Source organism: Galeopterus variegatus, unplaced genomic scaffold (genome assembly GCF_000696425.1).
Source record: "Galeopterus variegatus unplaced genomic scaffold, G_variegatus-3.0.2 Scaffold428, whole genome shotgun sequence".
Classification (NCBI taxonomy): domain Eukaryota; kingdom Metazoa; phylum Chordata; class Mammalia; order Dermoptera; family Cynocephalidae; genus Galeopterus; species Galeopterus variegatus.
In genome coordinates, this window is record NW_007726539.1 from 390,903 (window position 1) to 407,546 (window position 16,644).

At 36.4% G+C, this 16,644-nt stretch overlaps 1 protein-coding gene across 4 annotated transcripts in view; it reads left to right on the forward strand.

Moving 5' to 3' along the window:
* Nucleotides 1–16,644, forward strand: part of PLEKHA5 (pleckstrin homology domain containing, family A member 5) — a 249,438-nt gene that overhangs the window by 169,375 nt on the left and 63,419 nt on the right. For 3 of the 4 annotated variants that reach the window (XM_008568651.1, XM_008568650.1, XM_008568649.1), the window contains exons 10-13: nucleotides 766–1,231; nucleotides 4,073–4,156; nucleotides 7,351–7,470; nucleotides 8,302–8,355. In XM_008568651.1, the coding sequence (XP_008566873.1) occupies nucleotides 766–1,231; nucleotides 4,073–4,156; nucleotides 7,351–7,470; nucleotides 8,302–8,355 (724 nt within the window). The remainder of the gene's footprint in view (nucleotides 1–765; nucleotides 1,232–4,072; nucleotides 4,157–7,350; nucleotides 7,471–8,301; nucleotides 8,356–16,644) is intronic. The other variant, XM_008568652.1, reaches the window with a different exon arrangement.

Consider the following 16,644-nt stretch of genomic DNA (forward strand, 5'->3'; position numbering starts at 1 on the left):
TGCTTTCTTCCTTTTTTTTTTTTTTTTTTTTTTTTTTTTTTTACTGACTGGTAACGGGATCGCAACCGGCAATGGGAGCGCAACCCTCAGGTGTTGCGCCCGCACCGCGCTCAGCCAGTGAGCGGGAACCGGTCTCCACATGGGATCCGAACCCTCGGCGGGAGCGCCCCCGCACTCCCAAGCGGCACACTCTCCAGTGTGCCACCGGGCCAGCCCAAACAGCCATGCTTTCTGAAGGAAGAAGTACAACAGACTAGTCAGCGTCCACCTGCAATAGTTCATTTCCTGTCTTTATGGTCCACACACAGAGCTAGAAAACTTCCATATTCCATTCATATACAGAAATTCTATATAATTGTTCTGACGAGATGTATGAAAATGAGATTCTGGGAGTTTATATATGTAGAAACAAAATATAGGGACAGGTTTGAGATAAGTTCTTGAACATTCATATCTTGAACTCAAGTGAAGTATAATAAATACTTTTTCTTCTTTAAGCCAAACTGTACATTGTGTGGAACTAATAGTCTTTTTATGTAATTGACATAGATGCTGTTTACTTAATGTATTGAGTTCATCAAATTGAATTTCATAAAATGATTAAAATCTGTGAATACTTTATACCTTGTGTAACATTTCAATCTTTTACAAAGTATGTCCCAATATATATTTTACTTACTAGAAGAAATATAGTCTAATTGAGAATTTGGAAAACAACTATCTCCTTCATTTTTACATTTCAGTTTTTTTTTTGTTTTTTTTTAGAGTAATTTCTTACCAAACATTACCAAGAAATATGCCAAGCCACAGAGCCCAGATTATGGCCCGCTACCCTGAAGGTTATAGAACACTCCCAAGAAACAGCAAGACCAGGCCTGAAAGTATCTGCAGTGTAACCCCTTCTACTCATGACAAGACAGTAGGACCCGGGGCAGAAGAAAAACGGAGGTCGATGAGAGATGACACGATGTGGCAGCTCTACGAATGGCAGCAGCGTCAGTTTTATAATAAGCAGAGCACCCTTCCTCGACATAGTACTTTAAGTAGCCCTAAAACCATGGTTAATATTTCTGAGCAGACAATGCACTCTATTCCCACATCACCTTCCCATGGGTCAATAGCTGCTTATCAGGGATACTCCCCTCAACGAACGTATAGATCAGAAGTGTCTTCACCGATTCAGAGAGGAGATGTGACGATAGACCGCAGACACAGAGCCCATCACCCTAAGGTAAAATGTCTGCTAATTTTGTGTTAACTTGCTACTTTATAGATGCTGTGTTTTCTTTCTAATAAATTATTAGTTTTAAATGTGGGAGATAAGAGAATAGGGAGAAGGTAAGCAAGGCTTTCTTTTTGGTTTAAAAACTAAAAAATATTCTATAATGTCAGAATCTCATGTGTGAAACCTAAGCTTGCAACACTTTATCTCTCAGGAGCACAGAAACAGTTCTTTTGAGCAGATGCATATACATTTTTCTCTGCTTGATAGTGTATGTCATCAGATCTCCGTGTAGGTTAAGACCATATTATTGGCCCTTTACACACTTGCAAATTCTACACCTGCCCTCTTCTGGCATACCTACAGTCTTGTATCAGGCTCAACCTATTCTTTGCTGGAATAAAAGTGTTAGCCTCATCTTCTAATCAGCTGAATGTATGGCGTATTGAGATATCTCCTTGGATACCCTATTTAATGTTAAACTAACAATGCTTAATGATATGTATACCTTTTAAAAAAAAATAAGATGTAAATAGAGATCGTGTTTTAATTTGTATCTGAGGTTGGTATAAACTTTGCTCAGATTATATAAAGTGAATCAGAGTGCTTTGTGCTAATCAGCTTTTCTTTTTTTTGGAGGCAGCCCTCAACCTTGGTGTTGTAACACCACGCTCTACCCAACTGAGCTAACTGGCCAGCCCTAGATCAACTTTTCTTAATGCTAAAACAGTTGTTTTGATCAGTCATCTAGTAAGCAGCCAGTTCCCTAATGTCTATCCTAAACTTAAAAGAATGTCATTTTCTTTTTAATCCTAAAGAATTTATTTTATACCATTTTTAATGTCTTTTTATCCTTAGAAAGGCTGAATCCTTCAGTTACATTGTTATGCAAAGCATTTGCTTAACATTTCCATAAATAAACATTTGTTAGAAATTAATAAGTCAATCAGGAATTTTCTTTTGAAGGAAGCTTTAGTTGAGTCACCAAAAAAGGCTCACTTTGAACTCCATTGTAACAATGTTCAGTGTTTTGTCACTTTGTATATCCAAAGGCTAAATAATGTTATAAAAATAGAAACAATATGCAAGAAAAATCCGACTAATGCAACTTAATGTGTGGTTCTAAAGTGCCTAAATTACATACTCTGATGATTATTAGTATTTTTCATATTCTTGGCCAGAATATGTCATCCGTTTCAACAACAAATAGGAGGTGAATGTGTGCTTTCTGTTCATTTCCCAGCCTACAAAATGTCTACTACTACTCCTCCTCCCCAACATTGCCAAAATTTTTCTTTCAAACTCCTATCATCTTCCTTGATTGAGATCAATAGTTCTCAAAATATATAGTCCATGGACCCACGCAGGAGAGGGGACGGGTCTCTAAGTGTCCCATGACACTTCTAGGGAGTCTGTGAGCTCAGAAATATTGTTGTAATAATAATAATAAGGCATTATTCATTGTGTTACCACTGGCCCTCATAGTGCAAAGCAATGGTGGGTAAACTATTGGCATGTTAGCATAAATCAAGGTATTGACTCCAAACTGTACTAGCAATCATTGCATACTTCACTGCTACAAACTTGGAGTAAAAAATAGTAAAGTAGTAGGTTCACTTAAGGATCCTCTTGATGAAGTAGTAACAAAACAATTTTATTAGATGTTGACCATTCATTACATATCATTTTAATATTTGACGACATGGGGATATGCATAAAGCATTACTATTGCGTAACAAAGTATTGATGGTGGTCTCACGGAAAAACACATGATTATTTGAGTTGCAAGCTGAACTAGCTCCTTTTTGCATAGAGCACCATTTTTACTTGAAGGAATATAAGACAACTGTCATTATTCAGAGTTGGTATTTGATAGACATACTTTCTCAAAGCGAAATGTTGGAAAAACACATGATTATTTGAGTTGCAAGCTGAACTAGCTCCTTTTTGCATAGAGCACCATTTTTACTTGAAGGAATAGAAGACAACTGTCATTATTCAGAGTTGGTATTTGATAGACATACTTTCTCAAAGCGAAATGTTAATCTGTCACTTCAAAGAAAACAAATGACAGTATTGTTGTTGATGACAACATTTGAGTTTTTAAGCAAAAATTAGAATTTTGGAAATCATGTACCTGCCATGCTGAGCTTGACAGCTTTTCAATGCTTAAAGATTGGAGATATTAACAAATGTGATTTTTGGTGTTGTATACTGAAATGTGTAACATTTGGAACATTGCATAACTCACTGAACCAATATTTTCCGGATGACCAGTGTTTAATATTAAAATTTATGCATGGGTAAAATACTCATTTAAAGTACAAATAGACCAATGGATGTTAATGTAATAGAGTATCAAAAGTTCATTGTTATAGTTTCAGATACCACTTTGCAACTAATCTTTAAGAAAGTACCACTTTTTTGAGCAGTATCAAAGATGAATATCTACAGTTACAAAAAGCTATTAAAGTTCTTTTCCCTTTTCCAGCTGTATATATCAAGGGTGGATTTTCTTCACATACTTCTATTAAAAGATATTATCACAATAGATTGAATACAGAAGCAGATATGAGAATCCAGCCAGACATTAAAGATTTGCAAAACTGTAAAACAGTGCTGCTCTTGTCACTAAATTTTCTTTTTAAGAATATAAAACGTTCCTGAGATCAAAGATTTTGAGAACTGCTGAATCAGACTATGTGAAATTACTGTTTATGAGCATCTGTATTTTAGTCAAACAAGAAATTTAAGTGGTATTTTATAATATGAATTTAAGATTTCTCATCACTGACATTGACAAGGAAAAAAACTTGACAATAGAATTATATTATGCCTTTACTTTCCTAGCATGTATATGTGCCTGACAGAAGGTCAATGCCAGCTGGCCTAACTTTACAGTCTGTTAGTCCCCAGAGCCTCCAAGGTAAAACGGTGAGTATGATATCTTTATTTACCGTATCATGCTTTATTTACGTGCTACACAGGAAGGCACGTATCTGACAATTTTTAAGCTTGAATTTTCAGAAGTGTCTCCCAAAGATAAAATATTACTGCTTTTGTGGAAGAGAAACTCATCAGAAGAATTTCTAATTATTTAGCCTTTTCAGTGTCTTAGTGGGTATCTTCCCCTAAATGTGTGCCTGCCTAAATAAAAGATTTGATTTTGAAGGTTCATTGTATAACTTAGGTGGATTTCTTTCCGTTGTTAATTCCATTATCCTTAAAACAGAAGTTGGAGTAACTCATTAGTGGAACAAATCCAGCAAGCAACCATTTTTAGTCAAACTGTAGATCTATTAAGAAGTTTTTCCTGTGAATTTTTATATAGATTAACTACATTAGAACAAGAAGAAACAGATTTACAGATCAGTAAAATGATTTACATATCAGCAGAGAAAGAAAGACTATAAAAATACTCTGTCAAAAAAAAAAATACTCTGTCAAAGCAGTTGCTCACCATTATCATTTCATTGGCAGTGTTGTGTTCAAATTGGGAAGGAGATATGTTGCCAGGATATTACTATTCTTCAAATTAAAAAGAAAAGAGGACTTTTCCTCACTTAGTTTATTTTAATGGCATTCTTTTATCCATGGAACTGGCTTTATTATGAGTTAGATAGTCTCAATTTTTGTGAAGATGTGATTTTAGCACCTATATAGTTGTTCACTGTTTAAAATTCTCTTCCTGTAGTCAAAACAAATTTCATTTATATATTTTTGCAAACTTTTTAAAATTTTATCCATTACATGTTTTGGTGTAAGGAAATATTTCATGGATTTAAACTACTTGGAGTTTATCTATTAAAGGTTATAAATATTGCTTCATTAAAACTAAGAACATTTAAATATTGTAATTTTTTTTTTTTTAATGATGACTAGTGAGGGGATCTTAACCCTTGATTTAGTGTTGTCAGCAGCACTAACTGGCCATCCCTATGTAGGGATCTGAACCCGTGGCCTTGGTGTTATCAGCACCACACACTCCCAAGTGAGCCACAGGCCTGCCCTTAAATGTGGTAATTTTTAAACATTAGACTGTTGATCTGACAAAGAAACAGGCATTAATCATAAGGTAGATGCTAAATATATTGCAAAATTTTCTCTCTGCCTTTGCTCCCTCTAGTGGATATATAGGATAAAATTTATTTACCATTTCTCCGGGGTTTTTTGTTTGTTTTTGTTTTTTTATTTGGCCTCAAAATTTAAATATCTGGCAAACTTATTAGTATCTTTCATGATTTTGAAAATCTCTTTATCATTTTAGCTCCATATTTTTAAGGTTATAGGGGTTCCTCTTTCAAATCTATTTTATTTTTTCTTTTTGGTGGCTGGCCTTTAACTCCATAAATAACAAGCAAAGAGTTTCAAGATTTCCTTTTTTGGTATTTCTGTCAAATACATTCTGAGTCTTACAATATCTAAATTCCTTACCCCTCCCTGTCTTCCTGGCAAGACCTCAAGAGCTGGATGCGATGATCATAAGACAAGGACTGTCCCAGAATCATGAAATCTCAAGATGTGGTTGGCATCAGAGCAAAAGCAGCTGCTCTTTTTCTTATGTGGTTTCTTTTTTAAGTCACAAATATTAAACATTCTTTGACCGTTTGATATAGAAGACTGTTATCTTACCTCTATGGATACCTAGTTTTATCTAAAGAATCCAATAGTAACTGTAGTTTACTTTTATTGACACTTTTCTTATCTGAAGGCAATAATTTCTAATGTGATTTCAAATAACAGTTAAAAATTATTTCTGTCTATAAAAAGAATTGTGTGGAAAATAAAGGCACATAGCAAATGAACAGAACAGAGGAGAGCTAGTGTAATGCTGTGGGGTAGGCAAAACAAATCAATCTTAAGAATGCCTTTTGGCCTGGGAGTTTTAAGAGTACATTATAGCACTGAGGAGGGTCTCCCTCTAGCCTGCCTACAGGTTTTTTTTTTTTTCCTTTTTTTTTTTTTCCTTTTTTGTCTTTTTTCGTGTCTGGCAACGAGATCGCAACCCTCGGTGTTGCTCCCGCGCCTCGCTCAGCCAGTGAGCGGGAACCGGTCTGCATGTGGGATCCAAACCCTCGGCGGGAGCGCCGCCACACTTCCCAAGCGGCGCACTGTAGCAGTGCGCCACCGGGCCGGCCCCTGCCTACACTTTTTAATCTTAACCAAGTAATATTTTATGGGCCGTAAGATTGCTAATGCCCATACTTTACTGCATTTCTAACAAAGAAAAGTATATCAAATTGGCCTGTTAAGGCATTTCATTCACCATTGAAAATTTATTCCCCTTAGGGATCATAGCAACCAATCAGGAACCAGAAGGTACTCTGCTTTTCCCAGAGTGTGGAAGGAAAGGAAGGTTCACATGCCCATGGAAGCTTTCTATTTTTTTTTTTTTCCCTTAAAAAATAAAACTAATCTTTTGGGCATAGAAAAGTCTATAAAAGCACTAATGGTGACATTTCAAAATATAACTGGGAAGTAATTAATAGATCCCAAGTATTGAGTTTTTTTGGTTTTGGCGGTTTTGTTTGGTTTTTTGTTGTTGATTTGTTTTGTGGAGGAGGTGTTTTTGGGGTATTTATTTATTTACTTATTTATTTTGATGGCTGGCCACCACAGGGCTCAGGTACTAAGTTTAATAATGTGAAAATATCATCCAAGTTCTATGTGAATTTTAATTTTTTTTGTTTACCTTCTGTTCTCTAAAATAGTGTGTTGGACTTGCAGGTTATTGTTCAATTGCTGGAAAAGTCTTAGGTGTAATTTTTTAAACATTGTAGTAAAATATATTTTAATAATAATCTTTTAGTAGCAATATGTACAAACCTTTATAGTGGTTTTTGGCATTGTGCTTTTTAATATTTAACATTTAAAAATTCTCTCATGAGTTCTGAGAAAATGCTTTAGTATACTATTGTTCTGCTGTATCTTTTAAAGTAACACTGTTCCTTCTATTTCTCTAGATATCTATGCATTTATGTAGGACCTATTATCATAGTGCCTAGGCACTATGTTTGATGTCAACCATAAGAGGAAACTTGCCAAGAAATCTTGGTTTAATATCTGTCACTTAAGACAACAATTAATCTGTTTTCCACTGTTTGGATTCTTAAATTGTACTCCTTCAGCCAGAGGAGCTTACGCTGCTGCTAATAAAGCTGAGACGGCAGCAAGCTGAACTGAGTAGTATCCGGGAGCATACGTTAGCACAGCTCATGCAGCTAAAACTTGAGGCCCACAGCCCAAAGGTCAGCTATGAAGGGATTTGTCTGTCGTCTGCCATCATCACTTATTTTGAACCACTCATTAACCAATATGATCAGTGCCATTAGTGTTGAGCATGAGCCCATGCCATCATTGCAGTGACATTAGAATCTCCTGTTGACCCTTTGAGAATTCATATTATTTATTTGCTCTTGAAAGAAAATACAGGTAGGATGCATTTATACTTAGCCTTCTACCTACCCACTCACCTACCAACTTTTGGTTGAGAGCAAGGAGATGCATACAGACTTCAAAATAGTTATTTACTGAACAATGTGACTTCCACCTGTGGTAAAGCAATATTGAGAAGTTCTACAATTTCCAGTAAGGTAATAAGTTGAAAATTCATTATAATTTTAATAACACTGCCTTTTAAATGGCTAAGATTAATTTTAAGATATGTCTTTTGTTCTGGATGAAAAGAATGAACACAAATAAACATTTCTCAAAGGGTTTAATAGCTTCTGATGATATGAGAAACATCTCATTGAAAGAAGTAGTTACTATATTGCAGAAAAGAATTAACATGTAAAGCTTTCAACATTGTCTGCTAAAGCCATTTGAAGGATTTTTTTTGCTTAATAGTTCAATGTTTGTATGCATGTCATCTAATTTCTTATAATACTAAATATAATTTTATAATAAATCTTTCATCTGTGTCATTTGCAGGGGAGCATGTGCATGAAAGTTGTCATGTGTCGTGTGGTATAATAGGTTATTGTAAACTACCTGTTTTTTTTTTAATTTCAAAATTGACCTTTTTGTGAATTCTGCACCTTTTTTCTATCCCTTTTTTCTTGATTGGTGCCTACTAGAATGAAATTCTTTCACATCATCTTCAAAGGAACACCATATATTTGGATCATCAGGTGGGATTTGTAGAATTGTCTTACTTATAATACCTAATAGAACTCTTAAATGTAGTGTAATTTTTCAGTCTACTCAGATATCTCAGGCACTTTGATAATGGTATGATTTTACACGTTACAATACGGAATCCCTGGCCAGGTGAATTCAGGAGTACCACAATAAATGGAGAAAGGACAGTTGTGGAGGTAAGGGAGGTACAAATAATAAACAGGGAAAAGGACAATTGTAGAGATAAGGGAGATACAAATGCTGGGTCACCTGAAATTGACAGTCTGAATTTTCTAGACTTCATTCAGACATGGAGCTACGAATTGTCTTGTTGAAAGGCCTGGCAGAAGGGGGTGTGGTATGCTCTGTATTCCCAAAGAAGAGTTTAAGGATGGTGAAATGTGTAGTGGATATAACTTTTAGTTGCCTGACCTTATTCCCTGTTTGCTATTTCCTTCCAGTGTTTTGTCTTTGCCAAAATATGTAGAGCCGGTTTCATAGTGACCTATAGTTCCTAGCATTACCTCAATGGTGGCAGCAAGTGTGGCTGGTTAAGGTGCATGTTCAAAAGTGAAAGTGGCAGTGAACAAGGACTGACTGTCCCATATTTTAGTTTTTATGACATGCTCTATTAACATTTAATTTTAATTTGATGGGAATTTTTTGTGTTATTAAACATAATTTCTTCCAGTGGGTACATTTTTTGTATAAATTAAGCTAAAACTTATTCTAGCTTGTTTTAAAATGTCCAGACTTAAATATTTTATCAATATGGTATCAATACTTTGGAAAACGTTGTAAGACAAATGTTTACATATTTATTTTCACCTGTTTGAAATAAAGCAATAGTATGTTGCTTTAAATTACTTATATTTAAAGAGGGGTTTTGCATTAGGATAACCCTTTTAAAGGTATTAAATTATTTTTATTTTTAAAAGAAATATAATTTTGTTAATATAAAATTTATATATTTTCCACAAAAAGTTTTTATCATGATTTTGCCTCTTGGGGTGCTTTAGAAATCACTGTTTCATGTATCCAAATGCAGATCTTGATGCTACTGAAATTTAACCACAGTGTATATTATGCACTTTGAAAATAGTCTAAGATATGTTAGCTAATAAAATAGGAAAATACATCTTCCTTCAGAATTCTACACTGCCAGAAAGCTTTTAAGATACACTGGGAAATAACTTTCTTAAAAACTCCTTTGTAGGGCTGAGCCTGTGGTGCACTCAGGAGAGTGCAGCGCTGGGAGTGCAGCTGCGCTCCCCGTTCGGATCCTATATAGGGATGGCAGGTGCGCTCACTGGCTGAGCGCGGTGTGGGCGACACCACACCAAGGGTTGCGACTGGTCATGAAAAAGACAAAAAAAACCCCAAAAACTCCTTTGTATTTAAAGCTAGAGATACTTCTGAAAAACAGTGGGGTATTATAAAAATCAGTGATATAAACAGGAATCTGTAGTTATCTGGACATTCTGAAAATAAACCTAGTCATTTACTGTAATCTTATTACTGACCTCAGTCAAAACTGGAATTGCAGAGACACAGAACTTTAGAAAATTTTAGGGAAAGACAGGTAAAATATCAAAAAACATTGCCATTTGCTGAGAAGCTTCTCCTCAACACCCTTTCCCAGGCCAAGCTGTTTTTAATCCCTTTAACTAAATGCCCCAGTCCCCAGTTGAGGTTTACATTGCCATCCTTCCTCTGTAGTCATGCTTTGCTAAACCTTTCCTGTTGCACCTGCTAGTGGTCCTATAGGTGGTTTCTGAAAATCTCAATATGTTACTGTTCTGTATTCTCTGAACATATCGGCAAAGGTTTTCCAGTAATTTACCTTCTTCTTATGTTAGATCCTGGTTAAGTTATATTATTCCAATTTTAAAACTTTGAGCTAATGAGAAGAATTACAGAATTGGATTGTTTGAATGATATTTTGCGTTGAAAGAAGACTATTTCTGGTAGCAAAAATTGGAGCATTTTTAGATAATAATTAGAAAGTATATAAAAATATGACAGGGACTTTGCCCAGAAACTCAGATATGCTTAAATTTATATATCCTTAAGGTTTCCTAAAGAAAATCTCTCTTTAAATAAATAAATAAAATTTATGGTTTCAAATAATTGCGTTTCATATAAGTGAAATTATTTACTTTAGAACTATCCTATATTTTATATTAGTAATTATAGCTATTAGTTTATATAAAAATAATTATTGATAATTTTGAATTTTAATGAGATTTTTTTATTCAGCTCAAACATTTCCAGCTTTTAATCTTGTTACTGCCAATAACCTATTTATATTACCAGGTCTGTTGGTTTTGTAGGCATTATTGGCTGTCTGGGCTTATAGATTGATTCACTGGTTTTGTTACCACAAATTGGAAAGTGGATTTTATAATCTGAAAGTCAGAGGAAAAGGCTCTGTTCACATTTTATACTATATATCATACCAAGTGAACATGTACTAATCAGCTTTCACTTTGTACTTAATTCTGCTTGCCCTAATAAATTATCAGAATAACCTAAGGCAACAAAATGCAGTCTTCCTCCTGCTCCTTGTCAGAAACCATAGTCATCCAAAGAAAAACTTTAATCGATTTAAATTCTATTAATCCCTACCACTACTCACAAAAAATAGAACTAAACAGTAATCACTGAGTTGCTTCAGTGGTAAATTTATTTCTGATAGTACTGGAATGTTTATAACAAATAAAGAATGAAAATGCCTTATCTGAAATTCTAAAGATAGTCACTCCAAAAATCTTGACTTCTGGTGCCTATAGCTTGAGCAATATAATTTGCTTTCTCATTATCACTGCATATGAGGATGAGTCATGTACATAAACGGTTAAAAATAACAATAACTATACTAATTATATGGTAGCATTTTCTTTTGTTTTTTGTTTAATTTTGAACTACACTATTTTACAGGTTGTTAATGCTTTTATAGCCCAGTAAGTAGACTAGTCAAAGTCTACATTTTTTAAGACTAGCCCAGGTTTATTTGTCATTTTTTTGAATTTTAAGATAATACAGCTCCAAAGTAGAACCTGTGAACATACGGTAATCCTAACTGAATACTTTTAGAAATGAATAAATGCATAATATATTAGTTACTCATTTTCTTCTCATTCAGCTTAGTTGTCACTGAATATTAGAGAAACTTTTGGTTATAATTTAAGTGAAACTTGCCAACTTCATCCTAAAATAATCTGCTGAATGGGTTCAGTGTTTATTAGCTTTTTTCATATTTATTCCTCTGCCTAACAGTATATAGAAGGGAGAGGGAGAAAAGCCATAAGTAAAATGTTGTCATAGCTCTGTATTTGCCAGGAAGTTGGGAGTAAATGCTGGATTATCAGCAGTGGTAAGTGGTGTCTCCACCCCTGAAGAATGAAGTGTTGTGTTGCAGTTCTTTGAAATAAAGTAAACAGCCATGAGGGAAAAGAGAAAAGCTTGAAATATCTTTTTTCATCTCGGAACAGAGCAGATCAAGTGTGAGTTTGGAACTCTGTGGCCCTGCTGAGCAAGCATTTTATGATTAGGAGTCCCTAAAGGTTCCATAGAGCCAAATGTAAGTCATTTGTTTGAAACTGGAATATAAGGTTTCCATAGGAGCTTATTGTAACCAAACCACTCGTGATACTCAGTTGTAAGGTACAGAAAGGGCATACTGGTTGTTTTGGCTCCTGTATCCTACTGGTTAAGTGTTTTTAATAGCATCCCTGTTGGTTATATGCCCAAACCAGGTCATATAAGGCTATATACCCAGTAGTATAACTGAAGACCAGACTAATATACACCCTAGCCACATGAGGAAAACATTTCTCTCAAAAGATGTGTTCAGCTTGCTACCCCCAAATCTTAGAAACGTGTATCTTCGACAGATCTAACGTTGGGAAAAAGGACTTCAAGTTTCTCAGTCTTGATGTTTATTAGGATTACCCCAGTAGTTCTCTGTCTAGTTCTTGGCTCCTGTAGCCTGGAGCAGAACTTGTTGAGTTGAACAAAGGAATGAAATTGGGATTTTAGAATCTAGACCAAGAGGCGAACAGAAGAACTAGGCAAGGCCTCTCCATGGATGAAGAGCTAGAGCTTTTTTGATCGGTCATGAAGGGAGTATGAATAGAAATGGGGAAGTTAGAGCATGTTCCTGTCCATCCATTTCCTCACCCCTGTTTTAGGTCTTCCCCCCATTTGTTTCTTTCTTCCTCCCTTTTTCTTCCTAACTTTCCCTATTAGTGATTGAAGAGAAATTATGAGGGAATTTAGATGATGTTTTCTTTTCTTTTACCCTAAAACCTGCCAGCTTTGCAGGTAGGCAATGATAACAGGTAAGATGCTAGGAACTGTGACTACAGAGTAGGTAGGTAGGAATGCATAGAAGGATCCAGAGACCTGGAGCGGTGCTTCACAAGCCTTTAGTAAGCATACTGCGCCCCCCTGTAGTAAATCAAACATACACTAACACCCTCCAAATTATGATATACCATTTCAGTAACCAGCCATCCCCTTTAACACCAGATGGCTAAAGGGGATCTATCCTTCGTTTGTCATGGAAAAGCAGGATGTTCTTCGTTACAAACCAGTTTGCCATAGAACAGTAAAAGAAAAATACAGCTCAAGCACACCTGTGTGTTCTTTGTTGCATGAAAATGTTTAAGGTCAAGAGTCAATAGCTAAGGGCTGGCTGGTTAGCTCAGTTGGTTAGAGCACAGTGTCATAACACTAAGGCCAGGGGCTCAGATCCTGAACCAGCCAGCCACCACACACAAAAAAGGAGTCAGTAGCTAAATTATTCTGTCATAGTTTATTAGTACCTTTTTTTAAAAAAGTATTATCAAATGCTTGTGGGAAGGGTAAGAAAATCATTTTTATTTAATACTAACTTCTAAAACTTCTTGAAAAGTAAGCTAAACTTTCTAATTTGCAAATGTTTTGTAGTAGCGTTGGGATTTTATAATGTAGTTCTTACAAATGGCAATATTTTATGAACTGTGTAGTGTAAGTACGACTAACTTTTGAGTGAAGTCTGCTATTCTGTCGTGGGTTGCTGTGAACTTTCCTCATTAATAGGCTTTCTATGTCTTTTCAAGAAACAACAATGAAAAAAGTCTATGCAGACAAGAACTCTGACCACTTTTAAACATACTCGTGCCAAGAAAAATGCAAAAAGGAACTATTAACTGGGTATATGTAATTGGTAGTGAAACCATTTAAGGTAAAAATCCAAGAGTACTTTTGTGCATCTTGTTCTTTGTGTTCATGAAAGAAAATTTCCCTGTAAGGAAAGAAATGCTAACAAGGTGATTGAAAAGATTCTTGATGGCATTCATTCAGCAACTGCATTCTATTGACTTAATTCAGCAACGGCATTCTGTTGAGCTATTAAGCAAAATCCCGTTTTTTCCAATATTCCAAAGGGTGCTGGAGCCTCAATTTTTAGGGGTGACTGAGAGCTGCAAGAGGCAGTGTTTCTAAGGGATATAGAATAGGCATTTGGAAAAAGCAAACTAAGGAAACTAGGAAATTGAAAGTATGTAATTTAACATTTACTAGTCCAAACTAGTTACGTGTTATAAAATATCTGTATTTTCTTATGCCTTGCTATAAAAATGATCCTGTATCTCTCTCCCTTCCACTGTACTCCTCCTTTTTTTCTTTTTCTCTTTTCTTTCCTTTGTATGTTTGAATGTAGATGTGGGGGGAGGGGGTGAAACCCAGAAAACTTGTGTAGGATATGACATAATAGTGACAGAACTCTAAGAAGAAAATGGACAATGGATTGATAGGTTAGAAATTAGAGTGTGGAAAGACTTACTATGTATGTGTCAGTACTCTGATCTCTTGGCCTATCCAGTGCTTACGTTATTATCATGGTTCTCCTGTTTCTTTCCAGTTTTTTCTAACTATGTTCACCCATATCAGCCCTAACTGGGGAAGTTACCTGCTTCTGGATGTTCTCTTAACTGAGAATTCATCTATTCATCATCTTACTAGTTGTCACCGTATTGCTCATCATCTCCAGCCACCCTGGGTTTCTCCCAGAACGCAGAGCCTGTGGTGTGGGCTTCTCTGATGTGGAAGTGTTTGCTGGAAGTTTACTTTGGGAGGTGATACCAAGGTAGGAGAAAAGAAAGTGACCAAGGAAGGAGGTAATATGCTATCAGCTACCACAGGCAGCTTGCACCTTCTCATATGATACTTGTTGACAAATGAATAGAAACACTACCCAAGTGAACACCAGAAGAGGGAAGCATTTTACTGGCTCCCATCCTCCACTGATTAGGAGTTGCCCCATGAGACTAATTCCATCACACAGAGATTATGAATACGTGAGCACCCGGTGAGCTCCTGTCCACAAAGTGGTTGACTTCAGCAATAGCTGAAACGGATGTGGAAAGGGACACAAAACATGTCTGAAAAACCTCTCTCTGCAGATTATGTACAGCTAGTTGCCTATAGAGATCTCCATTTATAAGTTCTGCCTTCAGTAATCCTCAACATGGCCAAAATTAAGCTTATCATCTTTATCACTCAATTCCCTGACCAAAAAACTGAAAGCAAAAATGGTTCAAAATGTCGGTCACTATTAACCTTGTTCATGTAACAAACATTTATTGAATACATTGTCTTGCAGAAGAGCTGACGGCTTTGAGAACAAACAGGACATTTGTTTTACTGTTTGCCTAGATCTGGAACTTAAAGTAGCACCTTAAAACCCCCGAGGGAAAAGAGGATGACACATGGGGAAAATGAGACGCAGTCCCCTCAGGCAATGGCTAGGACAGCCTGACACCATCTTTTACAGTCTGACTGCCTGAAAGGACCCAGGCATGACAAACCTCCTTGGCACTCTGCCTGCTTTTACACCATTCCAAGGATGGAGATTATACAAATTTATACAAATGGCAGAATTAAATTTAGGCACCTTCAGTTGTATTATGTTCTCCTAAAATCTTACCTGCCCAACGCCAGCACATATTAAAGTTAAGAATACATTGAAACTGGAGTTAAATGTACTTTAAAAACAGTTTTACTGAAAATGGGAAAATCGTGAGATTCTATAGAACTCTCTGAACAGATTTTTTAGCCAGTTACATGTTTGCATGGTGTTTAGTCAGAAGAATAAAGGCCACCGTGACACCTTATATATTTTAAGCTCATCATTACCATTTAGTCACCAAATCCTGGCAATGCGTCCTCTATAGCACTTCTCCTCTGAATCTCCATGTACATGGTAATGTCTCCGGTCTCACATCTGGAGTTTGTTTATATTATTGTATTCTTACCATTTTATTGTATAATATTCTTGAATCTTCCTCATCCTAATTCTCCTGGCTTTGAACAACTTCCTTAACTTTAAGCCTTGGTTTTCACATTTGTAACAGGAGGTAATAGTACGAACCTCTTAGAAGTTGTTAGGGATTAATTGAGGAAACATCTGTAAACTTCTTGGCATAGTAAGAGGAACTAGTAAGCCCTCGGTAAGCATGAACTCTCTCTGCTCCAATTGAAATTATGTTCAACTGCCAATTTAATCTTCAATGTGGCTCCTGCCACATTGTCTTAAGAAATTCCACAAACTTCCTATTCCCTGCAAAATAAGGTTTCTTTTTGTCACTCAAGCCTTCAGTCTACCACCACCACTACCCCTAACCCATGAAACACCTCATTCCCCATCAGCCTTTTTCTTCAGCAGCAATTCATTATTTCTCTGATAATTCAGAAGCACTCTCATCCTCTGCACTGGAGATCTGTGGTAGGACCTGTCCCTCCTTAATGCTTAAGTATCGCTTTGCAGTTCCGAAAGCACTGTTGTGCACAGTACCCACTTCCCTCTTGTACATAGCCTGTGCAGCATGTGGGCCAGTTAACTTTATCCCCACTCAGTCAGATTAAATGGCTTGCTCCAGATCACAAAGCTAGGGTAAAAACCTTGTATTAATTAATTTTCTTTCCTTTTTGTTCTTAAATCTGTTTTGACTTGCTTCAAAATTAGTGGGAATTGGCCGGCCCGGTGGCGCACTGCTACAGTGCGCCGCTTGGGAAGTGCGGCGGCGCTCCCGCCGAGGGTTCGGATCCCACATACAGACCGGCCGCTCACCGGCTGAGCGGGGTGCGGGAGCAACACCGAGGGGTACCATCCCGTTGCTGGTCCCGGTCCGGTGCGGGCGCGACACTGAGGGTTGCGATCGGTTGCCGGTCACGAAAAAAGACAAAAAGGAAAAAAACAACAACAACAAAAAATTAGTGGGAATTGTTCTGTTCTTAGAGCCTCAGGCTACTGT